This window comes from Paroedura picta, chromosome 2 (assembly GCF_049243985.1).
Source record: "Paroedura picta isolate Pp20150507F chromosome 2, Ppicta_v3.0, whole genome shotgun sequence".
NCBI classification, from domain to species: domain Eukaryota; kingdom Metazoa; phylum Chordata; class Lepidosauria; order Squamata; family Gekkonidae; genus Paroedura; species Paroedura picta.
Genome location: NC_135370.1, coordinates 40,015,412 through 40,037,737, shown reverse-complemented (window position 1 = coordinate 40,037,737; position 22,326 = coordinate 40,015,412). Strand labels below are relative to the sequence as shown.

Here is a 22,326-nt window from a genome sequence, read left to right as displayed (position 1 = left end):
TAATTTGCTAGGTAACCTGTGTAATAATGGTGGTACGTTGAATCTACCTGGTTAAAAGCACCAGAGCTGCATTTCTTGATTGCTCCAGGTTGATTTTACCCCTGTGAGAAGTAAGAATGGTAGGCAATGAAGTTCATGACACATTATCGCCAGTCTTTTGTCCTCTGGAGACTAGCATTCACACATGATTTCAAAACATTTTCAGAAAGATAAAGAGTTAATGATGCAATTACCTAACTGCAGCAAAGGAAGAGACTTAGAATACGACACATATTCCTACCCATCTTTTGCAAGGTCTATCATAAATCAGATGTAAACATTATCAAGGCTGTTCACTCATCTATTTTTTTGTTCTTGTGTGAGCTAATGCTATTAAGTCTAGGTAGGATATGAGATAGAATACTCTCTCCCTCACCTCTTCTTTCTGAAACATTCAAGGCCTCTGGAAGTGGATTAAATGGATTTATTCTCTAGTGAATGCACACAAGATTGCACCTGGTAAGTGAAGCCTTTCGGCCCGGCCTTTCCCTACGGTGTCCCTACAGGGACACTGCATGCCCTTGTCAGCTCTGCAGAGCTGCCCGGGGTCTCCCCCCACCCCTATCCTGGTGGGAGAGTGGCATGCTGCTCCTCACCATTGTGCGGTGGGGCCCCCATTCCCCCCGCTTCCTGCCCCGATGCTACTGCCTTCAGGCAGCATGCCGGGCTTTCCAGCCCTGGCATTTTGCACGCATGTGCACACTACACCGGGGCAGCCGTATACGCCTGGTGATTCCCTCCCCCATGAGTACACAGGATGGGCCGGGACATGCTGCCCCGGCGCAATGCCCGGCAGCAGCCCAGCATGGCTGCTGCTGTGCATAATGGGCCATTGTGAACAACTCACTCACAAACAGAAGATCTGAGAGAAGGATACCTACACGGCTTGAAACTTTAAGAATTTGTTAAGAGCTGCAGACCATCCCTGGCTAGAGGCAATATGGTTGTTTGTCCATAAACAATTTTACAATGACCGACCAATCGGTGCTGTTTTTAGTTTCCAAACAGCAATCTACATCTACTTTAAACATATTCACTAAAGTGATTGATCACTCTGGGATCAAATTAGTTAAAACATAAATATCATAGCTGTGATTCAGAGGGGAAAAACCTGATGTCTGACACACAAGCAAGATAAAGCTTCAATTGCTTTTATGAAGGAGTATTTTAATTAGCAAGGGGGACAGTTCTGTGCAGAATAAAAAGAATTTCATCAACCAAGTAAATGCCAGACTGAGCTAAATATGGTAAATTGTACAGAACATGTTATATCATAATAGGAAACAAATAACTTTTAAAAGTTTCACTTAAATAGATTATTATACCAATAGAATGATAGATAAATCACTGGTTAAATGAGGGAAATGAATACACCTAAACAAAAATATATTTTAAAATGTTGGTCCTTTAGAAAAAAATCCCAAAGCAACAGCAATACAGGACTCAACTAAAATATTAATTACAACACAGTGGACAAACTTTCAAATTCACTAGAGTTCTTCTGGGACATGATGCAGCTGAGGATTGTAAAACAGCCTCAGCCAGCCATTGGTAAGACCGAGCAGATCAAACATTATACAAAAATATCTCAGGTTGTATCAAAAAATAAGGATGGCCTCTCTCACTTTGAAAATAACAAACACCAGCAGTTATTTGGATCTGTCTCCATCACTATTTGGAACAAAACTCATGACTCCAAAGACTCAACCTCAAATATTTTCTAGATCATAAGAGAATATAGGAGGTTCCAGTGAATGAACATAGAGATATTATTCTTACAAAATTAAATTACAACTTTCCTAGAGTTAAGTGAGGATACTAAGAGCCTATACTATATAGCACACAAATACTGGAAAAAAATGATCCTTTCAAAGGAACCTTTTAAATATGTAAAGTGTTTCCAGCTCTCTATAAAGAATGTTCAGGATTCCTAGTCTTCATGGAGAAATTTAACGCCAGACACTGAATTTATGATAATTTTAACTGGGTAATTTCTTTGCCCTGCCTAAATCATAGAAGAATCTTAAAGATCACAGGCAAGAAAGATTATGATGTCAAACTGACCCATGCTAGATACATCCCATCTTATGGAAATTTCAAATAAAACAGCTGCTAAAAATAGTGCCTGTTGTTAAATGAAATAATATTCTATGTGATGAAGGACACAAATTCAGATAATAAAATGTAATAACAGTAACAAATTTTCAACCTAAACTACAAAAGGCAAAACATTTTAGGATTCAAAATTTTCAAACTTCTGCTTCCAGAACCAGTTTACAAGAGTGATTCTTACACACATACCCTCACCCTGTTCCTCAGCCTTTGCTAAAACTGGATGGTTCTTAGTCTAGAACAACATATCATATAGCTGCTACTCATTAGAAGAAGGAGGCAGTCTTTTAAAAGGGAATTTTGCATATACAGACAACATTTTGATCAGGATCAAAACTATCAGGGTCCACTTAGTTTTTCTAAGCAAAATTTGTTTTTAGTTCTATATGTCATTACTACTATGTCCTTTAAAAATCCCCCCATAAAATCTTTTTACAATAAAACCAAGCAAGGGATGAAGGTTAAATTCTCACTTTTTATGCAGCCCCCATCCAAATCATACTTGCTCGTACAAATTACCTTCTACAGACTGACGGAGATCTATGATCTTTCACATATCTGCTTTGGCTCTCAGCTTCCAGCTCTAAAACATGGTGTGCCCTTCCGCAAGTAGTAGAAGCCCAAATAACTTTAATCTATAATGCTGCTGCCACTGTAGCACACTAAATATGAAATACAATGCCATTTACAAGGCTTCATGCAAAACAAATGATTAATAATTCTCACGGATTGTAGGGAATTCATCACTCATCCTTTCAAAAGGCAGCTCACAAGTATAAATCAAACATGTTGGTAATAAGAAACTAGCTAAAAAGTTTGTTATTAATAAAAGACATCTGTTCCCCAGTACACTTTTATGTGAACAACCATAAACAACTTCAACATATTCAATATCATATGTTTCACAAGGAAATATTATTTGAAGTAAAGCTTACTTATCTATGTGTGTAGATACAGATATAAAGTCCTACCTGCTTGCTTTCTTCAAGATCGGATTCACTGCTAAATTCTTCTGTGTTAATATTTTCGAAATCTGATTCGCCAGCAGCAATTGGTACAGTCACAGTGAGGACCGGATTATTTATAAATGACATATAGTCGTTCTCCTCAATAATATATTTTTCCACACTGCTGCCTGTGCCTACACCACTTGTAGTTCCATTCCCATCTCTTAGACAATTAACATCTCTGTTTATTTCAACCATGGTATGGTTGAAAACGCAGCTGTCCTTCTTGTGGTTCAGTTCTTCGAGGGCTTTGATATCTTCTATAGCTTTCTGTTCTCTAACGAAACCTTTTAGGACAATTTCCCGTAATTTTTTCTTAATATAATCTATGCCCTTCTGAATCCTTGCCACAGCAACCTGAAGATTGTTCATTTCATTATCGTCATCCGTAGCAGCAAGATTATCTGAACTAAAAGAGCTCAGCAACAAAGCTAGAAAAAGGTTCAATACCTAAAAGAAAAAGAAATAGGGACAAATTAGGCATCTTGTACGGCGATTGACCATTTTCCCTGGAGAGCCAAAAACCAGAGCATTAAAGGCCATGGTCTCCTGTTGCCTTCTGTCATTGGCATTCAGAGGTTAACTCAATGTGGAGTTTCCTGCTCAATACCAGTGATGCAGCTATCCTCCACAAATCTGTTTAGTTCTCTTTTATCTGAGTGACTGCCTCTCCTGATAACATTCCATTATGATGGGTTCACATACTTATCAAAGCAAAGCCCCCCCCCCACGGCGTGGCACTGGCTGCATTGGGAGCAACCGGCTACTTCAAGCGCTGAAGCACCCAACCCTAGTATGTACCCATTCCCCTTTTTAAAAGATCATATGATCAGGGTACAAAGTAGCACCTCTGGCTAACTGTGTCCCCCCCCCCCCCCCGTTTTTTCATGGCCAAAAATGACTCGATTTTCCTCAGTTAATTAATTTACTCTTCAAAGAATTGAACTTGTAAAAGCCCTTCATATTAAACTGCAGTTTGTAGGAATGATTCCAAGTCAAACTTAAATAAAAATTCAAATATCTTCAGTGAACATTATAATAGCAAAAACTGTTATTTTTCAAAAAGACTGATTACATACCACTAGATTTCCAATCACCATGACCAACATGAAAACAATAAGGCACATGGCTTGGCCTGCGACCTCCATACAGTCCCACATGGTTTCTATCCATTCCCCGCAAAGGACGCGGAATACGATCAAGAAGGAATGGAAAAAGTCATGCATGTGCCAGCGTGGGAGGATACAATCCGTGGCAATTTTGCAGACACATTCCCTATAGCTTTTGCCAAACAGCTGCATGCCAACCACAGCAAAAATGAAGACAATGATGGCCAGCACCAAAGTCAAATTTCCCAGAGCGCCAACTGAGTTGCCAATAATTTTGATCAGCATATTTAACGTTGGCCACGATTTTGCTAACTTGAAAACTCTGAGCTGGAAAACAATAGCAAGGATATATTAGTATTACTATGCACAGTTATTATTAATGTGTCATGCATTCTTATTTAGAACATTATTTGTCCGTATTAGAGGTGTATCCCATGAAATGCATAACAACGTCAGGATCAAACAATTAATGAGTGCAACATTTGGAAGAATATTTTCATTACAAATATATATTGTAAGCAAAATTTACATATTACAATTCACAACTGTGTGATGGGATTTAGAAGATGTTGAACATGGGGATGTTTCTGATGTGCGCTGGAAACAAGTTCTCAGACATAACAAATTTATCAATTAAATAATTTCCCAGCAAATACTTATTCAGCAATGAAAATGTTTGAAAGTATATAAAAGTAGCTTTTATAACAAATATCCTACCCCATCCCAAAACACTTTTCCAGATTGCTTATATTTACCAGTCTGAAGGATCTTAGGACTGACAATCCTTCCACATTTGCCAGGCCCAGCTCCATTAAACTAAGGCTGACGATAATGCCATCAAAAATATTCCAGCCTTCTTGGAAATAATAATAAGGATCCATGGCTATTATCTTGAGGACCATTTCAGCGGTAAAGATCCCAGTGAAGACCTACAAGCAAGTAAAATTGAATTAATTTTCTTTAGGTTCGTGGAAACTGAAAAATTGTAACACATTTTCTGGAATCCAATTCAAGATTGTCCATGTCTCTCAACGTTTTTCAGTTTCTTAAGGGCAAAATATAGACAGGTGCTGCTGCTGCTGTTTGTTGTTAAGACAGGAAAACAGTATATTGTGAGGTAGAACATGGAAGATTTTAAACACAGTCAGTAGAGGGTAGCTGTGTGTTGTTATCTTCTAACATTGTAATTCATTAAATATTGTATAATTTGGGTTTTTTAAAAAGGAGTTCACTATTTTAATGTGGAAATTATAGGGGTGGCCTTTTTACCATACCTGCAGTTTTGGGGAATCAATGCTATGACACCATTCATTTTCAAGATACATAATGCCTCCCTACTCCTTTACCATTCTAAAATGTTTGAAACAAAAATCGATATTTTCAGATAATGTATTAGATGTTTGTAATCTTTATGTGTATCACTTTAACAATTTTTTCTTGAACCTTAATTTCTGTAGAGATGTTCTCTTATTTCTGATGTTGAAGCAATTGATTTGGGGGGGGGGTGAAATAATTTGATATGACTAAATTTAAATTATGTAAAAACAGATCATAGCTTTTCATCATAATTTCCCTTTGTCTCAAAAACATTCTTATTGCTAGATAATAAACAATTTTGAAGCAATAAAATATGTCATAAAAATATCCTATTAACTTTCTTTGAGCAGAAATCAACAAAATGAGGTTTACAGATTAAGAGGGTAAGAGACCTGGAGGCTTAAATTAGTACCAGCAGGGTAGACATTATGAACCTGCCCTCATTCCTAATTAAAGCTATTATGGTATGAAAACTGCTTCATATAGTATATTGAGCAAACAATAATATGCTCTTTGGTGCTCTGCAGGAAGTTAAAGCCAGTCTCTGCATGTGTACTTGTTTTACAAACATATTTTACTAAAACTAGAAACTGGAAACAAAAATATTAATTTTAAAATGATAAATATAACACATGATGGGTTGGATCCTTCCATCCATGGCAGAAGAAATGTAAAGAGATGATTTTTCATTTTCCCCTTGGTTCAGCATTCTCCCCCCACAAAACTGAGCAAGGAGCAAGGAGGGGGAATTATTCTGCTATTGCAACAGGGAGAATGGTGATTTCACCCAGTTCTCCATTCTTGCTACAGTCTCCTATGTTTAACAGAGCATTTCCTGGCAGGGGCTTCTAACACTCATCACCACCCTTTGAGAGGTCACTGGATGTTTCAGATGAGGGGAATGACCCCTGTTGTAGAATCCAACCCACTGTATTAAAACGTCCACTAAATTTTTGCAAAACACTAGCCCAAGTGTTGGATGATAACAAATAGTGCATATTATTATTTGATTATTATTATTAGATTTATTTCCCGCCACTCCCTGGGTAGGCTCGTGGTGGGTAACAGTTGTCTTAAAAAAACCAGTTAAAACCCCATTAAAAGACATTAAAAATCATAACAACACATGACGGCAGCTAATCACAGGCTACTCCCACCTACCAAGGTGATAGAGAATGGAGGGAGGTGATGTATACTTCAGACGGCCAACAGGCCTCCAGTTCATTTACTGTATTAATCATGGCAGGAAAGTCACGGCGGAGCAACAAGACTTTATCCGCAAAACAGCTCGCTAATGCCTCACAGCCAAGTTCCAATTGACTAAGATTTTGGTGCCCATCAAGGGCGGTAAGGGATTGAACTACCCTAAATAATTGGGCTGGGCAAGAGCTTGTGGACGCAATTTCCGTGGCAAAAAACTCTCTCTTTGCCACTTTCACCGCCATATATAACAATATCCTGAATATGAGCTTAGTACATGGAGTTTCTGGTGACTGGGGAAAGAAGGCTTGCAGGATTAAAGATATAATTCTCAGATTTTGTCATGGTCTTATTGAAAACACAAATGATTTGATTACTGTGGATTATTATAAAAGTCTTAAACTCTCAGTGAAATCTTTACACCTTGATACTGTTTTGTTGATTTAAGGAGATGGTGTGGAAAAGAAGTAAAATTACATTGAAATAGATTATACAGCATAATCTTATTATCTCTGGCACTAGAATAGTATCAGCACTCCTGATTCCTCCCAAGGGTTTATGTGAACAGTAATAGGCTCTTATCATCTTGCAGGTATTATTAATTGGGCCTTTCTGCCTACTTGCCCCTTATCATCTTCAAGGATAGAGTTTGGAATGGGCTCACTGGCTCCTGAGAACCTGTGGCCCACAAGATGGGAGGGGAAAAAATGGGAGTGATGAAGTAGAGGGTTTCAGCAGGAAAACATCTTGACTGGAATATCACCTGACTCTGATTGGCCAAAAAACTATAATAGGCTAAGAGCCTGGAGATGATAGGTAGCTTGGATTCCGAAGGACTAAAGGCTGAAATTGCAATGGATGGCAACTTAGAGACCGTTTCTGCACAGAGGGGTAAAACGCACGTAGCTTCCTGCTTGTAAATGCAGGATGGTAAATTTTGCATTTGGAGCCCTCCTCATGGGAGATTCCTCCTGTGTCTTCCCTCTGCTCTGCCACAGCTTTTTGCGTCCTGACAAGGCTGCAAATGGTTTTAAACATTTTAAAAGTTTACAATTTTTCACCCTCCATCCAATTAAAAAGATGACCCATATATTTTAAAAAATAATTAAATAAGTTATTACTTGCCACATACATACCAGGTTTCCGACCAAAAGCACATGGTTGAAATAGGGAGTCATCGGATAATGCTCCATGGCCATAAACAGTGTATTTAAAACAATGCAGATAGTAATGGCAAGGTCAACAAAGGGATCCATCACTATCAAATTCACAATGTGTTTAACTTTTAACCAAGGAGGCCAGCAGTCCCAAATCAAGAAAACATTTGCAAATCTATACCAACATGGCGGACATTTCTGCCTGGATTCTTCAAGTTCTGGAGGAAAACAAAAGTAAGATAGTAGAGGCAATAACTTTATAACTACAGAGCTGAAAAATTCATCATCAGGACTGTACAACAGGTTTGAGAATTGTGCATTGCACAAATGCCTATGGTTTTTTTAAACTTAAATATATGTACACAAGTACAACACTCCTCTCCATGGTTAACTCTAAATACAGTTTACATTGCAGCCAATGTAGAAGTTAACCACAGTTCAGTCTGGTGAGATGAATTCACACCTCCAAAGTGAGGGAAGGCACCCCCCCTCGTGAGGTAGGTGAGGCTGAGGGAGCTCTGAGAGAACAGTGACTGCCCCAAGGTCACCTAGCAAGCTGCATGTGGAGGAGTGGGGAAGCAAACCAGGTTCTCCAGATTAGAGGCCGTTGCTCTTATCCATTATACCAAGCTGGCTCTCAAAAGCAAAAATATCTTAGAACACCACTTCATATAACACAGGCTTTCTCAACCAGGGTTTCATGAAACCATGGGGTTTCTTGACAGCCTTGGGAATTCTTGACAGCCCTGGAAGCGTTTCCTAAATGAGTTGGAGTTAAATGATTTTTAATATATTTCTTAAATCTGTTAAACATTTATCAGTCGATATCATCATATATTATTATAAGAGCCTCTTGTGGTGCAGAGTGGTAAGGCAGCCGTCTGAAAGCTCTGCCCATGAGGCTGGGAGTTCGATCCCAGCAGCTGGCTCAAGGTTGACTCAGCCTTCCATCCTTCCGAGGTCGGTAAAATGAGTACCCAGCTTGCTGGGGGGTAAACGGTAATGACTGGGGAAGGCACTGGCAAACCACCCCGTATTGAGTCTGCCATGAAAACGCTGGAGGGCGTCACCCCAAGGGTCAGATATGACTCGGTGCTTGCACAGGGGATACCTTTACCTTTACCTTTACCTATGATCATATATGATCATCTTGACCTGGTACCCCCTCACAAAATGGCCAGTGATGGACCTGGAAGGGATGGGAAGGGGAGGACCCCCGGGTGGGTGTGTACATAGCTATGCCTCGTAACTGTATTTCGCACGATTGCCCCACTTCTGGGGTTTCTTGAAGCCTGAGGAATGTTTTAGTGTTTGCTCCATGGTAAAAAGTTGAGAAAGGCTGATATAACATGTGGTGAAACAAGCTGTACTGTGTCATACCTTCCATTGTGTTTGTGAGTATGCTGGCAATACTCATGGCCCTTTGTCTTGCTGCAGATTCTTCCATTAGTTCCAGCGAAATTTGATAAGAGCTTAATCGCCTCTTTCTTATTTCTGTTTCAGTAGTGGTACCCTGAAAATAGAAGGGTGTTGAATAATTTCTAAAACATACCACCACGTACAGGATATATCATACTGCAAGTTTTTTTCCACTGGTTTTTCTCAGCTTTTAATAAGTATTTGTTAATTTTATCAGTGATGGATAAGCATTTGAAAACCCACAGAACTTTTTGTTTGTTTTAAAAGATTTCTATGTCTGTCAGGGAGCCGCTGTTCCAAATTAGTTGCAAGATTCTTTAGATCCCAACCAATGTATGCTGGACAAATAACTGAATAACTAGCAATATAATGATCTCAAGTCAAAGAAGAAACTTCCAAAAGGATATCAAATACAAAGTTTCACTTTCCTCTAGCCTGCTTTCTATATGAGTCAACGGCACTCCAAATATTTGGAATTATTCAGAATAGTGTTCTTGTACACAGACTTGTTCCCCTCAAGTTTGAGCCCAAAGAGAAATTAGCTTAGTTGCCTACAACACAGTTAGTTGGATCCAGCGTAACATTTCTTCAGGCACATGGACTTCTGCCCTCAGAGTGTGATTTTCCTGCCTCTTTCCTTCTGCAGCAGCCTGAAATGCCCCCCCGAAATCTTGGAAAGGAACAAGATGCTTTAGGCAGATCCTGCATTGAGCAGGGGGTTGGACTAGATGGCCTGTCCAATTCTGATTCATGTTGCTTGCTTAGTGGTGCTGCAGAATTCAGGGGCCTTTCAGAACAGGTCTATTTATACAGACAACCTGCGTTACTCGGGTTGCATACTGGTGGACCCTAAGTAACTAATTATGTGACTCCTAAAGTTAAGTGGTTGGACCAGATCTTATTTAGGGGTATCATAGCAAGGGGGATGAATGCTTATGCAAACTCATGATTTCTGTTTTCCTTGTCTTGAGTAGTTTGCATCACTATAAAAAAGATTTTGCACCTTGATAGTGGTAGGAGGATTGTTGTGAGAATCAAGTGGCTAGCCCCTCCCTCCCGAACCCAACTGAGGGACAAACACCGATGGGGGGATGAATACTTTTGCAAACCACTGTATACTCCTAGACAGGAGACAGGAGAGGACATATTGCATACAGGCTATATTTTTAGTTATGGGTTTTATTGTATTTGATAATATATTTCATAATTAATTAAGTGTTGAGATTATAAATGTTTGATTGTATTTCTGTTTGTTTTAACTTTCCCTGAGCTCTTGGAAAGGGTGGGCTAAAAGGCTGAAAACAAACAAACAAATTACACCCTCCTAAAGTCCCTACCATCCCCAAACCCTGCCCTCCCCAGGCTCCACCCCAAAATTCCCATGTATTTCCCCACCCAGAGCTGGTAACCCAGCGGTTCTCAACCTTCCTAATGCCACGACCCTTTAATACAGTTCCTCATGTTGTGGTGACCCCCAACCATAAAATTATGCTAAGTGCTCTTTCACAGAAATTAATCCATGGTTCATGGATTCCTGATTGTATATAAATTGGTTATAAATTGGTGGATGCCTTCAGGAGGAGCGGCAATAGTGGTGGCACCCCTCCCATGGCCAAGCTGCTTGCCCTGCCGCAACCCGAAAGGGGTCCCAACCCCCAGGTTGAGAACCCCTGTGGTAACCCTACTGAGAGGGACAGCCGCAAAGATAAGAGATTCCATGTAAAACTTATGACCGTCATGGTAGCACATGTGAACTGTAAAAAAGAGGACCATTTATCACCTCTGGTATAAACTGTCCAGGGGGTGAAGACAGTGTAAGAGGCCCGCCTACTAAGGAGACCACCCCATTGCAATCGACAGTGCTGTGCATCTTCCCGTTTGATGGAAGCGGTGGGATCATCCTCGACGATAAACTCGCCTGACTGACAGTACTGTTGCGCCGGTCGCTGTTGTGTCTGTTTGGCACGAAGAGAGAATCCCTTCTGCTTTCATTGTCCTCGAGGGTGCTGTGCTCATCGTCGGCAAAGTCGTTCTCTGATCCGATATCCTTTGCTCTTCCTCGGAAGCTGAAGATACTCGCTCTGCTGCTGCGTCTTGGGGAAAACAGGGATCCGCGAAGGCTCAGCAACGACTAGGTGGGGAGAGGAAAACAACAAAAGTAAGCGTTCAGGGTTTTGTTTTTTAAAAAAGCATCAATGGCCAATGTCATGGATACAACCAGAAATATAGGGGAGCAGTGGCTGGACACAACCAAAGAGATCCTAGAGGATGCTGCTGCACGCGTAAAGTGAATAAACCTGGCCTCTCAAGGAAGCCTGCTAAGAAGGGAGTCTAGAGACCCAGAATAGAATAGCCTTGAAGATCAGTACAGAACGGCAACAATGATTTGATGTCAGGGTACTGATGACATCCCAATCTGAACTTCCATACCAGCTGGGCAAGAGGATACATGAAGATATTGAATAAGATAGGGGAGAGAACCGCTCCTTGTGGTACTCTACCTGGAAGTGGACAGTGTTCAGATTGGTTCTCTCCAATTTATCCTCTAAATAAGACAACATTATCTGGAAATTAATCACACTTTTGCAAAATATCACAACCACCTATCACTAAACAATAGAGTTCAAGTTACATGCAGACAATTCACTCCCTACCTGGTTGGCCCTCCCTGGGGGTGTGGCACCAATAGGGAGAGAGTATTCTCCCAATGAGGGCCAATCTTACTGCTTATCTGTCCTCCCCCTTTTCCTGCGGTTTGCCCAGTGGAAGAAGTGCCGGCCTCTGTGAAAGCCCCTGCTGCTGGTAAATTGCCCTTTCCCACACTCCAGAACTCTGGAAGGTCACAGTGCAGGTGTATGTGCTAGTGCCTCTTGTATTCTTGGGTGCAACGGGCTTTCCGTCTGATCCATAGATACTAATAATTTACATTACCCTCATGAGGAATGCTTTCTACATAAGGGATGGTGGAGATGCTTCCTGAGGCAACAAGGGGGCAAAAAATCTAGCCAGGTGTTGCAGCCATTAGTCAAAAGCCCATTAGATCCATTTAACAAATGTTGTATTATTAATCTGCCATCTATTAATCAAACTGTCTCATTAATTAATGCTTTCACCAATATTCAGCCTCAGGAGACCTAAAGATGGTGACGTTGCCATTGGAAAAAAAGGGAAAAATCAATTTGTGCTGGTTGTCCTTCTAATCATGCACTTCCAAGCAACTCCTTAATGGAATTCTTTCCTCCCTCTCTGCATATTTTATTAGTAGAACTCATGAATAAGTAAAGCTATTACCAGAGCTGGAGAAAACAACCTTTACATTAAGTTTTACTGACTTCTGCCTTTTGGGTGGCTTGCAATGCTCATGCTCTTATTCTGACTGGATTTTCTTGCAATATAAATGATCTAGCTATGGTAACCTACAGGGAAGTCTGCCACTGCACTAGAACATTACAGCTTCCCTAGCTGATCAAATAAAATTAGGTTTGAATATCTTTTGCCAGACAAAAATCACCAGACAACGTATCTAGTTGCCAGATTTTGTGCCCAGGTCTGTAATCTCAGAAAATTAGCACACGGTAACTGAGATTGAGTGAGGGTGACATTTAAGAATTAAACTCTCAAGTTTATTTTTTCCCCTTTTCTCTTAATTTCATTGTAAAGACAAATTCAATGAAGCAGATTTCCTTGTCTATCATATATTTTAAAGTGAAAGTGAAGTTATGATTGTGATTGTATTCTGATCACAACTGCATTGGTTGAGGACTGTAAAAATAAACGGACTTTCCGAACGACCCGACAGCTAAAACCAGAATTGCTCCGTACCTGGTGAGCTGAATTCCTCTTTTCATAGGACAGCCGATTTCTTTGGATGCTGTCTTCTGATTCAGATTTAGGAAATTTGTTGTCACCTTCTCTGTCTTCGGCTTCGGAGAGCTCTTTCTGCTGCCTTTTTTTCCTTTTGTTTCTCCTCTCTTTAGCACTTTTGGAGCTTAATTTAGATGCCTCTGAAGAACTTTCCAAGAGCTCCCCGAGTCCGCCCACACCGCTGAAATCTCTTGAGGCAACTGATGCTGCAGCCACAGCTGCTGTTGTCTGTTGTGTTACAGTGTCAGGGATTTAGCATTAGTCAGATTACCACATTAATAAACCTAGAGAAATTCATCATTACTTCCAAAGCTACATAATTGCAAAGCGGAGAAGTATAGATGGCAATGATCGGTGCATTCTCATTTAGTGCAAACGAACTAGGTAAGTACAGCCCTTTGAAAACAGGTCCCCATGCCTAATAGTAGGGTTTGTCCACAAGGGAATTTTGTTTTTCCTTGGGACTTGCCTGCATGTCCTAAACTCTGACTTAGAGCAGGTGGCCAAATTGTGGTTTTCCAGATGTCCAAGAACTACAATTACCATAAGCCCCTGCCAGCATGGTAACTGTAGTCTATGGTCATCTGGAGAGCCACAGTTTGGCCACTGCTGACCTGGAGAATACTTTCCCTCCGTTATCTTGCAAGGCATTGCCCTTAATATCCAAAAAGTTCCTATGACACACCAACTAATTCAAGCCCACTCAGTGGAGTACAAATCTACAGAGCAATAGAGCTTCCATTGAGTTCTTCTGTTGCAGAAATGCTGCATGCTCACAGGTATCATTGTACAGGGGTAGGAGTTAATACTTCTGACAGTTTTAAAGGCATAGAAGTCATCTCTGGTCTTCCTGGTAGACTAGCTTTAAAAAGTAGGGAAGGCAAGGGGACTGTGAGTAGTCTACACTAGCTACAGAACTCTAGGAAGACTGACTTGCACCCATGGAAACACCACCCCATTTGGTCTCACATCCATGGAAACCCCCTCCCCGCCCATGTTTCACTCAGTCTGAGCTTTTCAGTATACAAAAAAAAAAAAGGAACCACAGAGGACCAGTGGGGGACCCCCCCCCCCGGGCTTGTTGAAGGGCACCAATGCCTCAAACAGTCTGAGCTTTCTTTCAGGTCTACAAGAGAAGGGGACCCATGGAGGAAAAGTGCACATTGAAATAATGCCCCATGACCAGCACATATTTGGTGACTAATAAATATTTAAACAGTAGCAATAGTAGCTTCTCTACCACCAGAGAAGTTGTTGTTTTGTTAGCTTTACAGGAGTTCTTAATTTTGTATGTTTCACTTAGAGCAACCCATAGCAAATAAAATGTAATAAGGCATAACAGATGGCAGTGTACTTTAGAAAAGTCATAGCTACACTTTGTAAAAGGAAAATACCTGAGCTTCTTCTTGTTGTTTTTTCAATTGCTCGAGCATCTGCTGGAACTCTGCCTCTTTCTGTTCTGCTTCTTCCATGGTGGCTTGATTCTGTTCTTCATAGGCCATGGCGACAACAGCCAAGATCAAGTTGATCAGATAAAAAGAGCCCAGGAAGATCACCAGGACAAAAAAGATCATGTATGTTTTGCCAGCCGCACGTAATGTCTGGGGGGAGGGAGGAAGCAAAACAAGAAGGTCTCATCCATTTGATTTCCATTAGTTATTGATTAAAGATCTTTGCCTGTTCATCATTTTTAGAGTGCAGCATTGTTTAACAGTTTAGGCCAAAAATAGAAAAGGTGAATTTTAAGAGTTTATAAATAGACTGTTTTTAGCAACAGAAAATAACAAGAAACATATAACAGATGAATTTTAATCAAAAATCTCTAAGTGTCCAAGACAACCTGAGCATACATCAATGAAATCAACTACATCCAATCAATCTAACTGAGATCGCTCTCCCAACGCACAATATGATCTAACACTTAACCAAACACACTCAACATAAAACAAACACCTGGACTGGACAACCCTGAGATGCCACAGCTGGTGACTGGGGTCACCCTCCAGAAATAAACATCACACAATAGATCACACCCTATATCTAACTAACAACTGGAATGGGCAGCCCTGAGATGCCATAAGTAGCGATCATCTTGGGTGTTAATTGCTGAAATAGCCCTTTGCTGCCCAGTGGCAGGTGTCCCATTATGGGGAAGGACTGTTTTTCTGCCATGCTGGGGTTTTGTATTATTCTATTTTGTTTTAATGCGGTTTTAATGTTGTGTGAATTCTATGTTGTAATCTGGTGTGCTGAGAATGGCAGGCAAGAAATCATCATCATCATCATGATCCCTCCAGAGACACATAACCCCACCAAGCACAAATCAGAAACCAGTCTTCTCACCAAACATAGAACTAGGGTTCAAGGAAAGCCCTAGCAAAATAGAGAAAACTAAACCTGTATAGAGCCAACAGGAACCCATAGGGAAATAGAACAGTCAAAACAAAACCAACTACCAAACATAGATGTCTCACACCAAAAGGAACTGAGGGAGAAACAACAACAGGGGACACAAGGGGGGTCAGGAATCCCAATAATAAGGGGAAGAGGCAGAGACAGTGGTCCCCCTTGAAATAAGCCATAAGACAATAACCAGAAATATCTTTCTCTTTAACTAATGTATATATGTTTTCAAAAATCAATATTCATCTCTTTCATGTGTGGCCAGACTGTGACTCTCCAGACTGCATCCTGGGGCAAACAAGAAGTCAGAATTATAGTCCATGGACAGCTGGAGAGCCCCAGTTTGGCCACCTCTGGTCTATTCTTTTCCATCAGACTAAGAGTTTGCACTCAGAACCAGAGACGTGTGACAGAGCTGTTCAAGTTTCAGCAGCAGACACATAAGACCCACAATCAAATCCCTAATCAGCCTCGAAGCTTCATATGTAACCTTGAGCCAAACGCTGTCTCTCAGCTTAACCTTTTCACAGGATTATTGTGAGGACTAAAGGTCTATGTGGGAGAACCATAAGAGCTCCAAGAGTGAGTTAAAATGTACCAAATAACACACTTGGCACCTTAATGTTTTCTGTCCCTTAAATGAATTATTCACAGCATCTTTGAGTCAGCTACCTCTTGACTTTCGCTGAGACAAAAAGTCAACCTCGGCTTTACTGAGACAGGACTAAGCTTGCCTCATGACACAGCCTTACCAGTTGATAAAGGTTTTCCCAGTAATCCTGAGTCATCAGTCGAAAGAGAGACAAGAAGGCCCAGCTGAAGGTATCGAAGCTTGTGTAGCCATAGTTGGGATTTCTACCTGCTTTTACACACATATATCCTTCTGGGCATTGGCTACGGAATAAAAGAGCACATTAAACATGATTTTTATATTGCCTTTCATTTGGATTTTGGGATGTTTTCAAAGTTATGTATTTTGGACAGAGCTGTTATCCCTCCCCCAGGTAATTCTGTTTCAATTGTTGTGCACAAAATTATAATGCAACAACAATAAAATGCCATATGCAGTGAAACATACCACTGGAGCCTGTGACAGAAACACTGGCCTTCTATTCATTCTTGTTATCAGAGTGGTTATTTTGTGTGCAGAAAAATGGGGCCAAAGGAAAGGATTAGTAAGGGTGGTAAGAAGAGAGGAATATTGAGAACTGCATTCTAGGAACAAACAAGAAAGTGGCATTTAGCAGAAGAAAGAAGTAGGGATTCCAGATACCCACTGGGGCTAGGAGAACCCCCTTTTTGGCACTGCTTCCTCCACTTTGGGGTTTCAAAAACGGGAGAAATTCCTGCAAAACAGCTATTCCCCTCTCCTACTTAGTAAGGCCAGGAAAAACATCCTTAACATGCTGATGTCAACAAGCTGGGGTTGTTGGGGAGGGTGACACCCAGGGTGCTGGGGAAAACTCTATATCATAGAATCATAGAGTTGGAAGGGGCCATACAGGCCATCTAGTCCAACCCCCTGGTCAACGCAGGATCAGCCCTAAGCATCCTAAAGCATCCAAGAAAAGTGTGTATCTGACCTTTGCTTGAAGACTTCCAGTGAGGGGGAGCTCACCACCTCCTTAGGCAGCCTATTCCACTGCCGAACTACTCTGACTGAAGCTGATTTTGTTTATTTTTATTTTATTTTATTTATTTATTTAGATTTATATACCGCCCTCCCCGAAGGCTCAGGGGAGTTTTTACCATGAAGTTTTTAACCAAGTGACCCAAATCCCAATCTGGCTTGCTTTTCCACATGTTGCCCAATATAATAACTTCTCTTACAACTCTGGGAGCCTATTCCATAAGAAGCCTGTGATTGGGCAACATCTGATCTAGCAATCTTGGGAAGGGAGAGTAACAAGAAGAGATGGCTGGGACAATCAAAGTTGGCACACAGGTCCATTTTGCAGCTAGAACTATGTCTTGAAGTTGCTTTGATGTTCTTGGACACCCAAAAAAGCATGAGTTTTTACACCTGTCAATTATTTGTTTGTTTGTTTGTTTATTAGCTTGTAAATACAGTCTAGACTATTGGAAAAAAGGACCTGCAGGCTAGCAATTACTGTAGCAGCTATCAGAGTGCTGACCTGGTTCCATGATCTGTTAAGCAAGTCTGATTCAGTCTTGGAGAAAGGGAAACCTAGCAAACTCTAAAGTGCTTTTTGCTATGCTCAAATTTCCCTGCACCTCTAGTGGCTGCAGGCATAACTACAGTTTAAAAATAAAAAGAAAGATGTTTAAATGGACACAGTATGGCACTGGCTTCAAGGGCTCTTTTTCAAAGGCCCTCCTCAAGTGCACCTGGATGGAGTACACCCCACCCTCCAGTATGTTATTGCCCAATAGTCATGCAAAGGAATATGCACATGGAGCTTAGATTGCAAAATTGGTCTAAAGAGTCATGTGCACATAAAAGACTATAATTGCACTTACACTGAAGAGTCTTATGAACATGAAAACTTTTACGGGACATATACTGGATATAAGGGGTTAATATAAATACTTACCCAGCATCTGAGCTGTTGCCACAAAGAAGGGCATCTCGTTGTCCATCCAAAATGTAAAAATGACCTAATAGTGAAAAGAAAAGGAAAAAAAAACATTGGAGCTGGCTGTAACCAAGCACTATCAAGGCTATATTATATTACTATGTTATATATTATCATTATATTACTACCATACTAGTACTATATATACAATAAAACTGCAAAAAATAAAAAGAAAGTATATCACTAAGAATTATCATCTTGCTTATTCAAATCACATTTAACCTGGCTGGTGGCAATTGATTAATGGAGAATAATATTTTAATTTGAGTGGGAAGACAAGGAAAAGAAATCTTAGGCAATTCATACCAAGGTATAGTTGATGAAATCTGCATATATTTACATATGAATAAACACAGTTCTGAAGGAGGGGAATAATTTGTTTATTTGTAGATGATGACTGTACTTGAAACAGCAGGTATGGATTCAGAAAAGATAATCCCTTCTGAATGTGAGAATAGCAAAATGTCTTTTCTGACAAAACTTGCTGCTCAGGGGTTTTGTAAGTCATTTAATGAAAACAATTTTAAAGGAACAAAAAAAGGAGCCCATTGGCTGATAGCTAAAAGGTAAAGTTATCCCCTGTGTCAAAGTTATCCCCGAGTCATGTCTGACCCTCGGGGTGATGCCCTCCAGCGTTTTCATGGCAGACTCAATACAGGGTGGCCTTGACAGTGCCTTTCCCAGTCATTACCGTTCTACCCTCCAGCAAGCTGATTAGCTAGGTAATTTCTAAACTGCAATTCAACAAATTACTCGATTTAAAGGCTGCGGTCTTGATTTAATGCTATTTTAACTGGATACATTTATCCCAACATGACAACCTCACGTAACAACTTTTTGCACATATTGGTTATACCACTCGTTCTTACTTTCATCTTCAACGTACTCCTCCCAGTCAAATGTGCTCACAGTTGTATTTACAAATGAACCGTTTTCTCCCATTGTGCTATTGAAGTAGGAGGTAATATTTATCTGAAAAGTAGAATTGTCTGGAGGCCAGAGCAAACATTTATGTCTCAAGTTGCCCATGAACAGCTGCAACCCTATCAGTGCAAATACACTCAGACAAAACACAGTCAGGATCATTACGTCCGAGAGCTTCTTCACAGACTGAATTAGGGCTCCCACAATAGTCTTCAGGCCTGGAAACAAGAGGTGATCCAAAGAGGTATTTAAAGGTATCGGGTATTCTTTCCAACATTTTTTAAAGATTGCATGCAAAACACATAACTTGCTATGAACACCCAAGCTTCATGAGCACCATCAAAACTTGTGAAAATGCACAAGGAGCAAAAACCTGCCTGTTTATGAATGTGCAGCGTACATTTCACCAAATGTACATTTTTTTTCCTTAAAACAGTAAGCCTTATCAGTCACCAGTTGCTTGTAATATTTGGTAAAATTTTCCTGTACTTATTTTCTTTTAATTTAGAGACTAAATGTTCATTGACCACAATATATTGGTTTAGGATTATTTTCAAAAAGACTATCAGGTAGCTTACATATTTATTGCAAATATATGTATTTAAACATATATTGAATATGTTTATTGTGAATACTGTGTTCTATTGTTCTTGATTTGTAATTCATCTACAGGACTTTTAATAGTCGAAAGCAGAACACAATCGTCTACATTTAAAAAAATGTTTACTTAATATAGCTGGAGAAGAAAAGCTACGCAAATAGTACAATCCTGGGCCATTTTCATCTGGACATTCATCAATATACTCCCAAGCAACATCCTCCTTTACATAAGCAGTCAGCTTAAAAAAAAAGATAGCTTTCAAAATTGAGCAGAAGCAGTAAGTGCTAAAATATATGTCGACAAAAAAGCCATAGTGACAAAAGCTTTTCGGTACGAAAGAGAAAACCTGCCGCCTTTAAATGCAAAACACAAAAGAATGGGTAAAAAAAGCAACCCCCCCAAACAAGACACAATGCAGAGACTGCACATTCTGTAAATAACTCATGCAATCTTTTTGTTAAACTCAAAGGCTGAATTTGCAAATTAAAAAAAAATGTTACGTCCGAAAAGACAGGGAATCTTTCGATTCCTGCCTTTTAGTAACATAAGCAATGGCAGACGAGGCTTAAGCTTGTCATCTCAACTTCAATGGAACTAGTCAGCCTCCGTGTTTAACCTAGCTCTCACCTGGAATGACTGATATTGTTTTCAATGCCCGGAGAACTCTGAATGTTCTCAACGCTGAGACATTGCCCAGGTCCACAAACTCTGTCACATATCTGTAATAGGGGAGTTCACACACAAACACAATGACAGCACGCAAAGAACAGTTGGAGATACAAAGGGGCCTAGCACTTCATACCGCTCACTTCTTACCTGGGATTACAGAAATAGTTTTCAAAGCTCTCAATACTCTGAAAGTTCGAAGAGCTGAAACATTGCCTAGGTTTACAAATTCTGTTACATACCTGTAGAATTAAATCACAGTTATTCAGAATTGAGGCAGAACTTAAGCTAACTGCTTGGGGGGAGTCTTTCGTGAAGACCGTTTTGGCGCTTTTGCTTTCGCGACAGTTCGCCTCGTCCCAGACGTGCGCGTTTAAGAACCGTCCTCTACGTTTCAAGTTTCATTGAAGTGAAACTCACATTTTGTTTCGGAAAAGCTAAGCTAAAATAATTTAATAAAGTGGCATGAAGTCAAAATGATACTTTCCCATTCTAGTATGAATAAAGGAATGCAGGACATGAAATTAGCATCCCTACAAAGCAAGTCAAAACATGGATCATACACCTTAAACGCTTTTGCGGGGGTCCTTCCATAAAGTGAACTAAAACGGGATAACATGTAGTGAAGCGACTTCACTGCTCGCCGGACTTTTGCCTAAGTTAATGCATGCATGCCTTCCGGTATGGTACATGCCGACACTAATTTCATGCCCTTATAAGTTGTTGTTGTTTTGAAAAAAATTATCAAACCACTTACGCCATCACAATAACACTGAAGTCCAGCCAGTTCCATGGGTCTCGAAGAAAAGTGAAGCCTTCTAAACAGAAGCCCCTTGCAAGGATTTTTATAAGGGATTCAAAGGTATAAATTCCAGTGAATGTGTACCTAGTGAGAAAAAGATGTCATGCCTTATGTTAAGCACCCAGTATGGTTCTTCCTCACAGGTTCTTAATGTCACAAAGATTTTTCATATGCTAGATGTTCTGCAGCTGCTTCAACCAGAATGTGGTTCCAGTAAACCTATGTTTTCTTGTGGGCCCCAATGTGTTTTCCTATGCACTTTTGTTTATATTGAACACTTTAGTGTGAATTTATTTTATCAAAGCAGACGCTTCAGATGCACTGGATGCCTCCTTCAGGTTTCTTTAATGCCTTCTCTTGTAATTGGATCTCTTGCTATCTAGCTTCCCCTTCCCCGCTTCTCATAATATTTCCCCTCTTCTGCAACAAGTTTTCCTTAAGATCCACCTTCAAAATTCTTACATGGGCCTTGACAGAGATTAGTTCATCTAGAGCAGTGGTTCTCAACCTTGGGGTCCCGACCACGGGGTCGCCAGGTTGGTGGCTGCGGTAGTGGCGGCAGCAGCACTGGCCAGTGGCAGCGGCGGCAGCCATTAGTGGTTGTAGCAGGTGGCAGATGGCAGCAGTACTAGGAGGCGGTGGTAGGCAACGGGCAGCAGCACCAGCGGGTGGCGGTGGAGCCATGGCAATGACTGCCTCCACACTGCCTCCAGATTGTTCTGCGCCTGTGTGCCCACCCCTGTGCACCTGCGCATGCACGCCCCCATGCGCCTATGCACGCTGCCCCCATGCCTGCCACCCCCACTGCAATTGGGCTTGCATCTGTAAGGATGTTGAGAACCGCTGATCTAGAGAGTGTGGCTACTTTGGAAGATGGACTCTCTGACATTATACCCATTGCGATCGTAGCCTCCCCAAATCCCGTCCTCCTCAGGCTCCATTTCTCCAGATCACCAAGTATTTCTCAGTCTAGAGTTGGCATACCCACCAATGTAAGGTGACCAGATTTAACACTGGTAAAGCAGGACACCACTGACCGCGGGGTTTCTTGATTTAAAATTTGGTCTATATGGAGCAACAAAAAGTTCATAGAACGTATAGAATGCAAA

The 22,326-nt window shown here is 40.7% G+C and overlaps 1 protein-coding gene across 2 annotated transcripts in view; it reads right to left on the bottom strand.

Moving 5' to 3' along the window:
- LOC143829283 (sodium channel protein type 2 subunit alpha-like) overlaps nt 1-22,326 on the bottom strand; it is a 74,333-nt gene that overhangs the window by 30,555 nt on the left and 21,452 nt on the right. Inside the window, exons 6-18 of one of the 2 annotated variants that reach the window (XM_077319856.1) lie at nt 21,173-21,301; nt 20,566-20,657; nt 19,094-19,366; nt 18,183-18,246; nt 16,380-16,521; nt 14,619-14,825; nt 13,183-13,452; nt 11,141-11,491; nt 9,322-9,454; nt 7,921-8,159; nt 5,023-5,196; nt 4,238-4,594; nt 3,123-3,608 (exon numbers count right to left, since the gene is read on the bottom strand). In XM_077319856.1, the coding sequence (XP_077175971.1) occupies nt 3,123-3,608; nt 4,238-4,594; nt 5,023-5,196; nt 7,921-8,159; nt 9,322-9,454; nt 11,141-11,491; nt 13,183-13,452; nt 14,619-14,825; nt 16,380-16,521; nt 18,183-18,246; nt 19,094-19,366; nt 20,566-20,657; nt 21,173-21,301 (2,917 nt within the window). Of the gene's footprint in view, nt 1-3,122; nt 3,609-4,237; nt 4,595-5,022; nt 5,197-7,920; nt 8,160-9,321; nt 9,455-11,140; nt 11,492-13,182; nt 13,453-14,618; nt 14,826-16,379; nt 16,522-18,182; nt 18,247-19,093; nt 19,367-20,376; nt 20,469-20,565; nt 20,658-21,172; nt 21,302-22,326 lie in introns of both variants that reach the window. The other variant, XM_077319855.1, reaches the window with a different exon arrangement.